Source organism: Bombina bombina, chromosome 4, assembly GCF_027579735.1.
Source record: "Bombina bombina isolate aBomBom1 chromosome 4, aBomBom1.pri, whole genome shotgun sequence".
Classification (NCBI taxonomy): domain Eukaryota; kingdom Metazoa; phylum Chordata; class Amphibia; order Anura; family Bombinatoridae; genus Bombina; species Bombina bombina.
Genome location: NC_069502.1, coordinates 287,284,552 through 287,301,800, shown reverse-complemented (window position 1 = coordinate 287,301,800; position 17,249 = coordinate 287,284,552). Strand labels below are relative to the sequence as shown.

The 17,249-nt window shown below is 36.5% G+C and overlaps 1 protein-coding gene across 1 annotated transcript in view; it reads left to right on the top strand.

The window, feature by feature from the left end:
• The window catches only part of LOC128656214 (carboxypeptidase B), a 91,512-nt gene extending 88,631 nt beyond the window's left edge, over positions 1 to 2,881 (top strand). Inside the window, exon 11 of the mRNA XM_053710002.1 lies at positions 2,587 to 2,881. Coding sequence (XP_053565977.1) covers positions 2,587 to 2,771 — 185 coding nt within the window. The 3' untranslated portion in view covers positions 2,772 to 2,881. The remainder of the gene's footprint in view (positions 1 to 2,586) is intronic.
• Positions 2,882 to 17,249: the final 14,368 nt, after the last annotated feature.

The following is a 17,249-nucleotide window of genomic DNA, read 5'->3' as shown; positions in this document are numbered from 1 at the left end:
ATAAGATCTCATAGGACTATGGTAATACTTTTAGGCAGACCAGGGTTACCAACTGTGTGGGTGGTGAATATTTTAAATTATAGAGGCAGGGTTCTGGCTTGCCCTGGCATATCTTTAGTCTATGTCTACAGTGGAGCCCTGAGCTGGAGCTCAAACATACATATAGCCAAGAGTATACATAAATACACCTGAGACAAATCAAAATATGTGGAGGTATAAAGAAAAAAAAACATTCTGAACATCATGTAACCAAAGTGGAGCAGGCTAAACATGCTACGAATAACAGGAAGCTTAAACTTTTAAACTGCAATATCGTTCAGATTATGATCAGTTACTTTTTATAAGATATCTAGAAAGTCCCCAGCAAATAGTAGCAGCGTAGCTACTTTGGTAATGGAGTCCGGCATTACCCAGCGCTTAGTCAATAGTTTAACCGACCCCAGCCGGTTCTTGAGCGCTGGGGCAACGGTAAGTCTCTGAGCACAAACGGAGGGAAAACAGAATAGGCCACAGCTCTCCCGCGGCAATCTCCGGTGGCCAGACATAACAATGGAGCGTACCTGGCGGAGCATCCCCAATTGCTCCCGACCTCCAGCTCCAAAACCTCTGTATCTCCAGACTTCGCAGACGCAATGTCATTTCCTGAGTGGGAACCCATTTCAAACAAGCTGCTTTACCCGCCACGATCGGCCGCCTCGCAGCGGGCTCTGACACCACCTTTTCTGACAGGTGGGCCAGGATCCAAGGTCCCATCCTAGCTTGATACATAGTTAACCGGCAAGCTTCTCCAGAGGTATTTGGCTCTTGACAGCTATAGTCGTCTGGGGTGACACTTTGCAATAACATACGCTCCTTATTCAGTGTATCTCTCCGAATTGTCTCCTGCACCATAGTCTCCTGTCGCAGATGCGTCGTATGCTGGGCTATGGTGACAAGTTCTTGGCAATTAGACAGTTTCTCCAAGTCTTTAGGTGAACCCACTTCATTTATAAGTGGTGAGTGGGGTAATGAAATCTTTTTAAATCCCGGGGGGATAACTACCACTAGGTCAGGCATTCTGTTTGTAGCGATCTCCTCCATAGATAGACGCAATTCTCTGGTCACTGCCTCCTCCACACGAGAGAAGTGAGCACTTAGCGACTCTATAATTCTATAGCTGAATCGATCTTCCATAATGAAATCTTTTAGGTGAGCTTGCTGCAGCACAACTGGCTGGATATACTGATAAATCAGAACAATGGGGGGTAGAGAAAGGAACAGGCCGCTCCCAGACCTCTGCTGCGTACCTTCTCTATTTTGGGCTGCTTATTCTTAATAGTGTACAAAAGTCATATAAGTCTGCTGCAAAAATAAAGGTTGTTTCAGTTCTCTTAAAAAAAACACGGTCCAGCAGCTTCAGGAGAGACAAACAGCAGTTTTATCAGCTCCCATAGTTAGACAGATTTTAACAAGCAGCCATCTTGGTCGATGGTCAGACACGCCCCCCTACTCACATACATTTTAACATACTGCTACAAAGAGGATGCCCTGACATACTTTTGGCATACAGGCACTACTCCTTTATAATCTGTAAGGTTGCTGCCTACGGCCAAGACAGCAGCCTACTACCACAACATTAATAAACACACTAGAGGATAGTATATTCTCCCTAGCACTTTAACTCCCCCTGCTTGCCAAATCTGTTATGTATCCTGATATCAAACAACCAGGCTTAGACACCCACATTTCTATTACTCCAAAAGCAAGACTGCTCTAGAACCAATGATTCTAAACACCAAACCTGAACCCTTAATATTGCTCATCTAATAATACCATTAACACAGGGCACGAAGAAGGAACAAAACTCACATATACTGATATTGTTCATTAAACCTCCCCCTCAAATCAAAGTGGCATATACTACAATGATTATACCTTTGTCATATTATAGTTATCCACATAGGATTCATATAAGGTAAGCATAATTGTACAAGTGTTAATAAATATAAGATTGTTGTACACAGTTTTGGCTCTTTGCATCCACATTTTTATATCATAAATTGGCCTTGCCAATAACAATTTTTCTTTTCTGCTTTTTATTTTTTGAGATGCAAATTTTCTTTTCTTTTTTTTGTTGTTATGTATAATTTGTCTATTACCAACCCCTCAATACGGACATATATTTAATAACAGGTCCAAGAGTGACCTTTAAAGAATAAGGGGAAGAAAAAAAAGAGGACTGAATATTCATATGATTTAAACAAACTACCAGATATGATGTAAATATTTAACATGTTTGTATCCTGTGTTGCAAAAGTTTCTACTGTACTGCCCTCAACAAATATATATATATATATATATATATATATATATATATATATATATATATATATATATATATATATATATATATATATATATACATGTTTTGGTAAATGTACAGATCTGGTTTCTAAAAGCTGTTATAGCTTTAAGTAACTGTAGATTTAACTAACCACTTCCAAATATTAAAATATATTAGTTCTTCCTTGTACATGTTAAAATTATCTGTAGAAATAGCAATTAGTTACAAATGCTGTAACATTTTATTTTCTTCTTGCATTTTAGACCCAACTTCTGGTGGATCTGATGACTGGGCCTATGATCTGGGCATCAAGTACTCATTTGTCTTTGAGTTGCGTGACAAAGGCAAACATGGCTTCCTCCTTCCTGAGTCTCAGATTACAGAAACCTGCACAGAAACTATGCTGGCAGTCAGATATATTGCTGATTATGTCCTTACTCGTTTGTAATAAGTAAAATATCAAAAAAAATAATCAGTCTGCATATAATAAGTAAAACATCATAAAAAATATTCAATCTACATACATAAGAATTTCATGTAATAAACATATTTACGGCATTACAAGTGTGGTTTCATTATTAAATACACTGTCTGAAAAAAAGGGTACGGTTGGGGTCCATTTGTGAACACTTAGGGTACAACTGCCCTGGTTGTACCCTCAATGAATCATAATTACACCTTAAGGAACTATTATTTAAAATGTATGGGTAAATAAGGTACAAATATGTTTTCAACTGTCAAAGGGTCCATGTCTGTACCATTTAATCCCCCAAAAAGGTACAATCACTTGTGTGACCAAAAGGTTGAGGGGGATGGGTGGTTCAAGGCTGCCAAACCCTGCAAGTCTATAAAATTTGTGCACCTCAATTATTCAATGAACACATAACTGACAGTCACCCAAAATGAATTCAACATACATGTTGTACAGCAAAATAATTAATGTTCAATAGTTGTTGGTAATATGCAAGAAGTGGGCAAAGCAACAAAAAATACTTAACAACCCCCGATCTTCAATTACACTGTGTTGCTGGTTCAAAATAGCACACAAGAACTTAACATTTTAATGTTTATATTTATAGCATCAAGATGATAACTCTTACACCTAAAGCAAATATATTAGCTTAAAGTACAAAGAAAATTGTATTTAATTAACAAAAGCTGTTTAAGAACCAGTTTTAAGAAAAAAGAAAATTCTGATTATCCTAGTATTATGAAGGTATAATCTATATTGTATTAAAGACACAGAGACAAGTATTTTGCATTCTCTTTCTTTACTACTCCAATGCAGCATTTAAAAGTACAAGAATAACATAAACATAAGATATTAAAACAGCATAGAAATTAAAGAGCAACAATAAGTAGCTAAGGAGAGAGCTAACTTATAACTCCAAGAAAAAAGGGACCAATCAGAGAAGGAATAGTGTCCATAAACTGTCCAATAAGCAGCCAAACCTCCTCTTTCTTGACTGATGCTCACAAAGGGAAAAAAATTTAGAACCATGAAGAATCCAAAAAGTCCTAAACAACAAATCAAGAAATATATGTAAAAACTGTAGATTTGATTGGAGAGAAACTTGGTTGAGAAGAACTTGATTGTAGAAGATGAACTTGGTCTAGGGGTATCTGAAAGGTGGGAATCTTCTTGAACAGAAGGCAGAAATCAGGACATAAGGAAAGGGTTCCGTTCAGATGCAAACTGTCAAAACAAAAAATATTAATAATATATAATCCTCTAAACGGGAGGGTATCATACATATTTGAGGTGGGAAAATACTCATCTCTGTGTCTTTAATAAAATCTAGATTATACCTTCATAATACTAGGATAATCAGAATTTTATTACAAGACCAGAGACTCCTATTTTGCAAGTTTAAAGCACATTAAGAAAAAATAAAACAATTTAAGAAAATAAGTTAAGCGAGGCATGTTGAATGGGCCTGAAATAGAATTGCTTAAACGTGGAGTCTGAAGACCAATCTGCCATTGTTGGAGAGGAGCAGATTTTAAAAAGGCTTTTGAAGCAGCAGAACCTCTAACTGAATGAGCTGAGAAAGAAATATCAATCCCGGCTTCTTTCATGACCCATTTAACCCATCTCGCTATGGAAGTAGAAGTGACAGGAGCATGAGGGGGAATAAAAGAAATCAGAAGTTGATTATTAGAAGGTTTTCTAAAAGGTGAAGTTCTAGATTCATAAGATTTTAAACATTCAACCACACAAAGGGAAGACTCAGAAGGAAGATAAGGATAGAATATTGATGTGGAAAAAGTCTTAGTTCTACGTGAAAGAAAAAAGGTAACACCTTCTGGAGAAAAACGTTTAGAATTACAATCTAAAGCCTTAACATCAGAAACTCTTCTGAAAGAAATTAGACAAAGAAGAGTAGCGAGTTTAGACGAAAGTTGTTTTAGAGATAACTAAATATTTTCCGGCCAAGATATGAAAAGAGAAAAAAATCAGATCCACGTCCCAGAAAAACTCATGTTTAGGGACTGGAGGACGTTTCAATCTAATGGCCTTGAGAACCCTACATACCAAAGGGTGTTTACCTACAGAAATGTTATTAATCAAATTATGTCTGGCAGAAATGGCTGAGCGATGAACATTGATAGTTCTATAAGCTAAACCTGAATCAAAAAGATGAGACAAGTAATTAATAATGTCAGTTAAATCTGAAGAAGCAGCAAAGTAGCATCTACGAGTACCTAGGGCCCAAGACTCTTGAATGAGAGATCTTGCTCCATCCGAAAGGCCTCGGAGAGTCCAGGGTCCCCTGAGATCATCCATGCCACCAGGAGAAGAGAACCTTGCAGAACTAGATCGTGATAATTGCCTTCCGGATCTGTGAGAAGATGGGGAAGACAAGGAAGTAGAATTGGAATATTGATGGATATCTCCAAGAGGGAGGGATACCATGATTGTGTCAGCCAAAGAGGAGTCACAATCGTTAAACATAGGTGATCTCTGCGGACAGTTGAAATTGTCCTCAGAATCATCAAAAAGGAGGGGACGCATAAACTCCCTGGAACGGCCATGGATGAAGAAAAGCATCTATGGCTGCTGCCTCTGGGTCTGGGCACCAGCTGAAGTAAGGAAGAATCTGAAAAATGCTACTTGATGCAAACAGATCCAAACAAAATGGACCCCTTAGAGATTGGAGAGAGAGGAAAAGACTCATGTCCAACTTCCAGTTGCTGAAATCTGTCAAATGACGAGATCCCCAGTCCGCAGCCGAATTCGATTAACCTGGAATGTATTCTGCTCTGACTGAGATATTCCTGTCCAAACAAAGATGAATAAAATCTTTGGTGATATTGGACAAGTCTCTGGACTTGGTGCCTCCCAAACGATTGAGATACTGCACCGCAGAAATATTGTCCATACGCAGGAGAATAGAAACTGGAGAAGAAGACTTTGCAAAACTCTTGACTGCAAATGAGACAGCCAATAATTCTAAGCAATTTATATGAAAGCGTTGCTCTTCCAGAGTCCATTTGCCATCTGTTATGGAAGGACCGCAACGAGCTCCCCAGCCTGAAAGACTGGCGTCGGATTCGATGATGAAATCTGGAGTTTTGCCAAAAATGGCTCTCCCATTCCAGGCTTCTAAATGAGAAAGCCACCAGGAAAGTTTGTCTTTGGCTTCTGAAGATATAGGAATCAAATGAGAGTAAGAAAAACCTTTTCTCAAATGAAGGATCTTGAATCTCTGGAGTTCGCAATAATGTAGAGGAGCAGGAAATATAGCCTGAATAGAGGATGATAGTAAACCTACTATTCTGGCTATAGTTCTGATAGGAACCAAATCTTTGGATAAAGTTTTTGAAATTTCTTTCTTTATATTCTTCACTTTGTCTGACGGAAGACTCAAAGTGGAAAGGATTGTGTCTATCTGGAAACCCAAGAAAATTAAGGATTTGGTAGGGGATAGAATTGATTTTTGTTTGTTTAAAATGAAACCTAGAGATTCCAATAGGGAGATTGTGGAAGATAGATGATTTTGAAGCGAGAGAAAATTCTGGTCCATAATAAGTATGTCGTCTAAATAAATTATTTGACGAACACCCCGAAGTCTTAACCAAGCTATCACTGGTTTGAGTAATTTGGTGAAAATCCAAGGAGCAGAGGATAGACTGAAAGGGAGACCGGTGAAATTCCAAAACTGATCCTCCCAACGGAAATTTAGAAATTTCCAATGCTCTTGGGCAATCGGCACAGTTAAGTAAGCATCTGTGAGATCTAGACGAACTAGCCAATCGTTTTCTCTCAAACATTCTCTTAGTAAATGAATGCCTTCCATCTTGAAATGATGGTAAGCAACATAAGCATTTAGGGATTTTAGATTTATGACTGGTCTGAACTGATTATTTTTATTTTTGACCAGAAATAGGTTGCTTAAATAAATGTTGTGAGGTTGAAGAACGGGGAGAATTGCTTTTTTGGAAAAAAGGGAAGAAATTTAGTTTTGAACCAGAATTTTGTCTTTTTGGGAAAAATGAATGGGTTGAGGAAGTTTTATTTGAACAGGTTGGGAAATAAATTCTATGTAAATCCCTGACACAGCTTGTAGGATCCAAGGATCTGAAGTGATTGAAATCCAGTTTTGGGCAAACAAGGCGATTCTGCCACCAATTCTGTCTTGGGAAGAAAGAACCTGAGAAGGAATTAATAATCTTACATGGAGCTTGTCTTGTTCTTGCTCTACCCCTGAAGATTCTTTGATTCCAAGGGCGTCCTCTTGCTGGGAAAAAGGATGAGGTTGATGGCTCTTGGAAGTTCCTGTTGAACTGAGATTGATACTGGGCAGGATAATGGGATTGATTGGGACTGGTAATAATGAGACCTGGATAAGTATGGCTGACGGCCGGGAAAGCAGCCTCTGCCTCTCCCAGCCCTGTCAGAGAAACTTTGGTTGGGGTAGAAAATCTTCTTAACAGAGGTTTTTACTTTGTTAAGATTTGAAAAGGTATTTAAATATTGGTTAAGTTCCTTTAAATAAGAGTCTCCAAATAACAGACCCTTATCATCAGGAGACATATTATTGGAAGCAAAGTCGGATATTTTTGGGTCAATTTTGCGCAAGATGTTGCGCCATCTTTCCAGGGTCATGGCCGAATTAGTATTACCTACGAAACATTGGACCCATTCTCTTACAACATAAGGGTCAAGAGGGAAATTTACCGCCACTCCTTGCTCAGATAATTCAAATAATTTGGTCAAAGGACCTATAGAATCAAGTAATTTATCTTGACAGATCTTCCATGATCTGTCAATACCTTTCTTAACTTTGTAACCAGGAGCACCAATGAATTTTAGGATTTTGGGGTCAACCTCAGGGGTAAAAGAGGCATTTTTGGGGAGTAAAGGGCGAGGGCACTCCGCCCTCATTTTATTGCGGGTCTGTTTCTTTAAGGGTTTTCTAAGTTTATAATCAATACATTTTGCAACGCCAATAGTGGGACACCATTCAGTGGAGCGAGGGTGGTGTAACTCATCAGGATTGAATCTGGGAATACCCAGGCAGTCAGTCAATTCTATATCCTCCTCAATGAAATCTTTTAATTTTTTGGACATTTTTTTATGCTTTTTAACAGCAGGGGAATAATCTGAATCTTCAGAATCAACATAAATAGAATCTGAATTAACATCAGTATAGTTAAAATCATCAGAGCTGTTAAAATCAGAGGATGATTTATCAAAAGATTTAATTTTTTCTTTAGATTTTGAACTTAAGCTAGACTCTCCCATTTGGATACACTTGGGATTCAGGGTTCTCTTAACAGCATTTTTAGTTCCCTTGCTGTGAGGAATTGTTGCGTCAGATAAAAGCTCACGAGACTTGGAAACAAGTTTTTTACTGGCTTTTATAGCAATGGAAGGATTTTTTATTTTTAAACATTTTTTAGTCTCTTTAATGCCCATTAGAGAAGACATCTTGTTATATAGATTGTTCATTGAAGAATCAATCATAGTTTGTACAGTCTGAACTGTCAAAGGAGGAGTGCATTCTGGGTTTTCAGACATTTCTTTAAAATATATATTTTTATATAAAATATTTAAACAAATAACTTATGATAAAGTTCCCTTAAATACTTACAAAATTAAAGAAATCAATCCAATAATTAAAATATATATATTTTGGAAATATAAATATTCTCATAATTTTGTAATTATATTAGAAATAAACAATTTGTTGGCAACTTGTTAATATAAATGAAGCCACAAGATGGCAATAAAGGCTAAATAATGGAGGATTGCTTAAACAATATATGTTAATATGCCGAAAATGCAGCAGATGTCAACAAAGTTACCGGTCAGGAGGAGCAAGGCTGACTGAATAAACAGCTGCGTCAGAGCAAGTGGGCGGGAAATGAAGTCCGGCCCACAAAATGGCGACCGGAAGCGCGAGACAGAGAAGATGGAGGGGCAGAAGTCAGTTAGAGGGAAGAAACGGAGTTTGAAAAAACACAACGATTATAAGGTAAATTAAGCCAAAATAGGGGCTGGATGATAGGAAAGAAAAACACGCTAATGAAACTAGATGAAAAACAGTAATAAATATATTTATCAGAATATCAAACTGTCAAAAAAACAGAGGCAAAAAATTAACTATGACAAATATGAACTAGACATAGACAAAAAAGTTATATATATCAGATTGAAATAAAACGAAATGGCATATAAAGATATACATTAAAAAATAAAAAGCAAATATTTATTAGGGAGACAAAATTTTCACTACTTATCTTTAGCTGAGCAGCAAAAGAAAGAGGAGGTTTGGCTGCTTATTTGACAGTTTATGGACACTATTCTTTCTCTGATTGGTCCCTTTTTTCTTGGTGTTATAAGTTAGCTCTCTCCTTAGCTACTTATTGTTGCTCTTTAATTTCTATGCTGTTTTAATATCTTATGTTTATGTTATTCTTGTACTTTTAAATGCTGCATTGGAGTAGTAAAGAAAGAGAATGCAAAATAGGAGTCTCTGGTCTTGTAATAAAATCAAATTGTAACTGTTCCCGTCACATACATGAACATTGTGTAATACGCCATAGCGCCATCTATTGGTTGAAAGTTCCTTGACATTGTGTAACACAGCTCCATCTATTGGTAGAAGGTTCATCACTAATTTGCATATATTGTGCATAGGGTGACAATGCAATGTCTGGTTGTGAGTTGTATCGTTTATCCCTCCCCTTCCTTTTGTTAGAGTTATACTTTATTATTATGTTGTTTTCTATCGGCTAGATTACGAGTCTTGTGATTTGAGTAAAAAAGCAGCGTTAAGGCTCATAACGCTGCTTTTTTACTACCGCTGCTATTACGTGTCTTGTAGGTACAGCTGTCCCACACACTTTTTTGGCCTTACCGCAAATCAACTTAAGCAATTTGCGTATAGACTTTTTTCAATGGGACTTCCATAGCGCCGATATTACAAGCTTTTTTTTTTATGCCAAAAAGTGAGCGGTACAGCCTATCCCGCAAGATTCGTAAGGCATTCTAAAGTCAGTAGTTATGAGTTTTACACTACAAAGTCGTAGCATAAAACTCATAACTTAAGTGCTAAAAAGTACACTAACACCCATAAACTACCTATTAACCCCTAAACCGAGGCCCTCCCGCATCGCAAACACTAAAATAAAATGATTAACCCCTAATCTGCCAGTTTGTATTTATTTTAACTAGGTAGAATAGTTACTTAATAGTTATTAACTATTTACTAACTACCTAGCTAAAATAAATACAAATTTACCTGTAAAATAAAACCTAACCTAAGTTACACTAACACCTAACACTACACTACAATTAAATAAATTACCTAAATTAAATACAATTACCTAAATAACAAAACAAAACACTAAATTACAAAAAATAAAAAACAAATTACAATATATTTAAACTAATTACATCTACTCTAATAGCCCTATCAAAATAAAAAAGCCCCCCAAAATAAAAAAAAAACCTAGCCTAAACTAAACTACCAATAGCCCTTAAAAGGGCCTTTTGCGGGGCATTGCCTCAAAGAAATCAGCTCTTTTACCTGTAAAAAAAAATACAAACAACAGTAAAACCCACCAACCACACAACCAAACCCCCCAAATAAAACCCTAACTAAAAAAACCTAAGCTCCCCATTGCCCTGAAAAGGGCATTTGTATGGGCATTGCCCTTAAAAGGGCATTTAGCTCTATTGCGGCCCAAACCCGAACCTAAAAATAAAACCCACCCAATAAACCTTAAAAAACACTAACCCCTGAAGATCCACTTACAGTTTTGAAGACCGGACATTAATCCTCAACGAAGCAGGGAGAAGTTCTCAACGAAGCCGGGAGAAGTCTTCATCCAAGCCAGGAGAAGTGGTCCTCCAGACGGGCAGACGTCTTCATCCAGATGGCATCTTCTATCTTTATCCATCTGGCGCGGAGCAGGTCCATCTTCAAGACATCCGATGCAGAGCTAAATTAAATGCAATTAATTAAATTAAATTATCGAAAGTACAGAAAAAAACACTAAATTACAGAAAATAATAAAATAATTACAAGATTTTTAAACTAATTACACCTAATCTAATCCCCCTAATAAAATAAAAAAGCCCCCCCAAAATAAAAAAAGCCCTACCCTACACTAAATTACAAATAGCCCTTAAAAGGGCCTTTTGCGGGGCATTGCCCCAAAGTAATCAGCTCTTTTATCTGTAAAAAAAATTACAAATACCCCCCAACATTAAAACCCACCACCCACACAACCAACCCTACTCTAAAACTCACCCAATCCCCCTTAAAAAAAACTAACACTAACCCCTTGAAGATCACCTTACCGGGACACGTCTTCACCCAACCGGGCCGAAGTCCTCAACGAAGCCGGAAGAAGTCTTCATCCAACCGGGCAGAAGTGGTCCTCCAGACGAGCAGAAGTCTTCATCCAGACGGCATCTTCTATCTTCATCCATCCGGCACGGAGCGGGTCCATCTTCAAGACATCCGACGCGGAGCATCCTCTTCTTCCGATGGCTAAAGATGAATGAAGGTTCCTTTAAATGACGTCATCCAAGATGGCGTCCCTTCAATTCCGATTGGCTGATAGAATTTTATCAGCCAATTGGAATTAAGGTAGAAAAAATCCTAACTTAAATATAATTAAATAATAATACTATAAAATAAATATAAATAAAACCTACTATTAATAACTAAATAATACCTATTTAAAACGAAATACTTACCTGTAAAATAAACCCTAAGATAGCATATCTAATAGTTACATTATATCTAGCTTAGGGTTTATTTTTATTTTACAGGCAAGTTTGTATTTATTTTAACTAGGTAGAATAGTTACTAAATAGTTATTAACTATTTACTAACTACCTAGCTAAAATAAATAAACATTGACCTGTAAAATAAAACCTAACCTAAGTTACACTAACACCTAACCTAACCCTACAATTAAATAAATTACCTAAATTAAATACAATTAACTAAATTCAATAAAATTAGCTAAATTACCAGAAAAACAAACACTAAATTACAGAAAATCAAAAACAAATTACAAGATCTTTAAACTAATTACACCTAATCTAATAGCCCTAGCCTAAACTAAACTACCAATAGCCCTTAAAAGGTCCTTTTGCGGGGCATTGCCCAAAAGAAATCAGCTCTTTTACCTGTAAAAAAAATTACAAACAACCCCCACAACAATAAAACCCACCACCCACACAACCAACCCCCCATCTTCATCCAGACGGCATCTTCTATCTTCATCCATTCGGGGCGGAGCGGGTCCATCTTCAAGACATCCGAAGCGGAGCCTACTATTCTTCCGAAGGACTAACGATGAATTCAATCATATTGCCTGATCCAATCAGCCAATAGGATTGAGCTCGCATTCTATTGGCTGTTTCAATCAGCCAATCGAATGCGATCTCAATCCTACTGGCTGATCCAATCAGCCAATAGGATTTTTTCAACCTTAATTCCGATTTGCTGATAGAATTCTATCAGCCAATCGGATTCTAAGAGACGCCATCTTGGATGACGCCATTTAAAGGAACCTTCATTTGTCGTTAGTCCGTCGGAAGAAGAGGATGCTCCACGTCGGATGTCTTGAAGATGGACCCGCTCCGCGCCGGATGGATGAAGATTGAAGATGCTGTCTGGATGAAGACTTCTGCCCATCTGGAGAACCACTTCTGCCCATCTGGAGGACCACTTCTGCTGGCTTCGTTGAGGACATCTTGCCGCTTCCCGGTAAGTGGATCTTCGGGGGTTAGTGTTAGGATTTTTTAAGGGTGTATTGGGTGGGTTTTATTTTTAGGTTAGGGCTTTGGGCCGCAATAGAGCTAAATGCCCTTTTAAGGGCAATGCCCATCCAAATGCCCTTTTCAGGGCAATGGGGAGCTTAGGTTTTTTTAGTTAGGGTTTTATTTGGGGGGTTGGTTGTGTGGGTGGTGGGTTTTACTGTTGGGGGGTTGTTTGTAAAAAAAATTATGGGTAAAAGAGCTAATTTCTTTGGGGCAATGCCCCGCAAAAGGCCCTTTTAAGGGCTATTGGTAGTTTAGTTTAGGCTAGGGGGTTTTATTATTTTGGGTGGGCTTTTTTTATTTTGATAGGGTTATTAGATTAGGCGTAATTAGTTTAAAGATCTTGTAATTTGTTTTTTATTTTCTGTAATTTAGTGTTTTGTTTTTTTTTTGGGTAATTTAGCTAATTTTATTGAATTTAGTTAATTGTGTTTATTTTAGGTAATTGTATTTAATTGTAGTGTAGTGTTAGTGTAACTTAGGTTAGGTTTTATTTTGCAGGTCAATTTGTATATATTTTAGCTAGGTAGTTAGTAAATAGTTAATAACTATTTAGTAACTATTCTACCTAGTTAAAATAAATACAAACTTGCCTGTAAAACAAAAATAAACCCTAAGCTAGATACAATGTAACTATTAGTTATATTGTAGCTAGATTAGGGTTTATTTTACAGGTAAGTATTTAGTTTTAAATAGGTATTATTTAGTTATTAATAGTAGGTTTTATTTATATTTATTTTAATTATATTTAAGTTAGGGGGTGTTAGGGTTAGACTTAGATTTAGGGGTTAATAAATTTAATATAGTGGCGGCGACATTGGTGGTGGCAGATTAGTGGTTAATAAATGTAGGTAGGGGGTTAATAATATTTAACTAGTGTTTGTGAGGCGGGAGTATGGCGGTTTAGGGGTTAATATATTTATTCTAGTGGCGGCGATGTCTGGAGCGGCAGATTAGGGGTTAATATTTTTATTTTAGTGTTTGCTATGCGGGAGGGCCTCGGTTTAGGGGTTGACAGGTAGTTTATGGGTGTTAGTGTACTATTAAGCACTTTAGTTATGAGTTTTATGCTACAGCGTTGTAGTGTAAAACTCATAACTACTGACTTTAAAATGCGGTAGGAATCTTGACGGTATAGGGTGTACTGCTCACTTTTTGGCCTCCCAGGACAAGCTAGTAATACCAGCGCTATGTGAGTCCCATTGAAAAAAGACTATACGCAATTTGTGTAAGTTGATTTGCGGTAAGAATAAAAAAGTGTGTGGTGCCCCTAAATCTGTAAGACTCGTAATACCAGCGGTAGTCAAAAAGCAGCGTTATAACCTGATAACGCTGCTTTTTCAGTATAACGCAAAACTCGTAATCTAGCCGAATGAAAATTGATTTAATTTTATGGCAATTGAAGAAGTTAATTAATAAAAACAAAATCAAAGATTTACACATATTCCAATATGGCTACCGCACCATGTGACTGGTCCCCTTCTATTGAACAAACGTGAATCTAAATCACAGCATAAGTTCACTCAGCAAGTTTCACATTTGTACTTTAAGCAACTACAGAGAAAAATAATTTTGAAAAGTGTCAAAAATCTGTCACTTAAACAAAGATGGGTGCCAGACCATATGACCTATAAACCCTATGTTGCATTAAAAGTAGCACAATATCAGTGTATACCAGCATCAGCATACCTGATTTTAAGAGTTTTCAATAAAACGTTTTGGCTTTAATGGGCAATTGAAACAAAAGGTGTGGAAATAAATAAAAATAATTTCAAATCTGTCTCATAAGCAGTTTAATAGAAGATTTTTGTAGTATTTTTAATATATTTTTACAATTTGCTAAAGTTATTTAAAACTGTATTACAATTTGATTTCAAGATGGTGGCCACTGCGTGCAAACTTTGACCGCAGTATTGCCTTTAGAGGTCATGTCTGTACATAATCATGTGTCTACTACACTGTTTACCAGTGTAAGAATAGTGCAAAAACTGCACAATTAAGCAATTAAGTGACGATAAGAAGGTTAACGGATTGTTGATTTTGGAACAATCGCAATTTAAACAACCATGGTAGATGACCTTGCCAGCAGCATATATGCAAAATTGTGCTTCATTCCTCTAAGAAGTTTCAGAGAAGAAAAACTTTGAAGCGTTTTGTACAATCTAAGATAGCACCCAGACCTTGTGACCAAGGCAATTCTCATGAAGATAAATATAGGTCACAGAAGCAATTAACAACGCAAGTTTCACATCTGTAGCATAAGCAGTTTCAGAGAAAAAGATTTTCAAAAGTTTGTTGAAATCAGTTGCAAAAAGCAATATGGCTGCTAGACCACGTGACATGACTTTTATGTAGCATGAGAGGTAGCTCAGTATTAGTCTGTACTAGCATACCTGATTTAAAGAGATTAGCATAAGTAGTTAATGAGTTATGGGCAACTAAAGAAAAGAAAAATCCTGACAATAACAATAGGTTGACCAGCAACTACATTGCTTGGCCACCTAAATATTATTAGACAAACCATATGTAACCATATTTATCCATAATATCTATTGCTCATACAATAAAGATAAGGACAACTTTATATACAAGCAACCTTGCAATAAGACAGTGGTGGGCAACTGTAGGCTCATAGGCTATATGTGGGGCCACTATACCGTTTACTAGAGAAAGTAAGTATATTCCAGATCATATATAACCACACACACACTCATGAACAGTCACACATATACACATAAACACACATACATACAGACACCCACTCACACATGCAGGTACATACACATACATACACACACACATTCCCACACAAACTCGTACACGCACAAATACATGCATACGGACAAGTACACATGCACTCACACATGCACATAGAAACACATACACACAATGCACATACACACATGCACATACACATACACCCATACACACATAACAAACACACTCACATGCAAATATACTATGATACACACACACATACATGTAAATAATTGTACTCACACACGCACATATACACATACATACATGTAAAGATATTCACCTGAACATACATGTAAATAAACAAATAGTTATGAAAAGCACTGAGTGTTCCATTTGAGGATTCATGTGCCCCTTGGGTACAAACTGCCTACGTGTCTTTGCGCTACATTTCAGCTCTGCATAATCCAGCAGCTGCCATAACAACAGGATTGATAGCACCACTTGGTGTCAATATAACAGTCTAATTACTAAAGACAATAACAAGCACGCTACACAATATCCTGAACTTGTTTTATTAATCAACTTGCTTTCAGTTAAGTATTAGTTTACCTTTTACATTTTCTAAGGAAAGTTACACTCTACTGAATTTGTGGGCATCTTGGAAATTTAGAAGCCAATTTGTTCAGTCTCATATCATAAAATAATATCTGACACCAGAACCAAAATCTGTAGCTTTCTTCTCTGCTATTCTTTATTGCTGAGGATGTGTCAAGTGAGCAAGAAAGAGATACACTAGCTCTGTCAGGTCTACAAAAAATTTCCACAATTTCAGTACATTAATATGCACTTGGGAGGTATAAAAAATGTGTCTGTTTTGCATATCTTCCCATGTAAAAGTGCATATGTGTTGCATGTGCTTTAATGTATAGTGAATAAGGAGATCTAGGGTTCATGTTAGATAACAATTTGTATAATTGTATAAAAAGCAAAAACTATATATGCAATTGAGTTCTTAGATTCATGCTATTTAAGGGTATAATTCACAAGAGTGTTTGGCTTGTAAATACACTTCCTTTACTGCAAGCTTAAGCTCACTATAGTTCACCTGGGAATAATTTAAGAGAATGAAATGACCCAACAATAGCTCAGGAAACATAATGGGCAGCTGGCACCAAACCATTGCCCTAACTGGCCCTTCATGATTGTAATATGATTAAAATGATTTTGTCTAAAATTTTCATGACTGCATATTAAGTAAATATCAAGTAGAACTATGTGAATGCATGGATGGAAATAACAATCCCAAGCCATAGAGTGAATAATACAGTCTGTAAGACTCTCCAAATGTTGTGTGCAAACACATTAAACTTAAAACAAACTTTTGATGGCTTCCAAGTTATATAACCTGTCCATAACAAATCCGAAAAATCTAAAAAAAAAAATTTTAAAATACCTTATTTTTATTTCTATTATTTTTATGAATTTATTAATATATTTTTCAATTTGGCACAAAATTTAGTTATTATATAACTAATCTCCTATCATTGATAAAAACTATAAATATATTAAAAAATAAAATAGAATTTGACACCGATTCCAAAACTCTTACACATACACTTTGTTCTCATTTTTTCTGTATTACTTTCCGGTGTTTCACCTTTTTAAATCCACACAGGTGCATACTAATACGCCACTTATCACATCTTTTACCAATGATCATAACAATTGAATTCTAAAACTAGTCTCAATCTAATTCCTTTTCCTGCATACTATTAAGTCAATACATACTGTGTTCATTCCTTAATCATTCAGGCTAAATCATACCGAATTTGCAAAAAAGTATTTAGTCAGCCACCCACCAATTGTGCAAATTCTCCCACTTAAGAAGATGAGAGAGGCCTGTAATTTTCATCATAGGTATACCTCAACTATGAC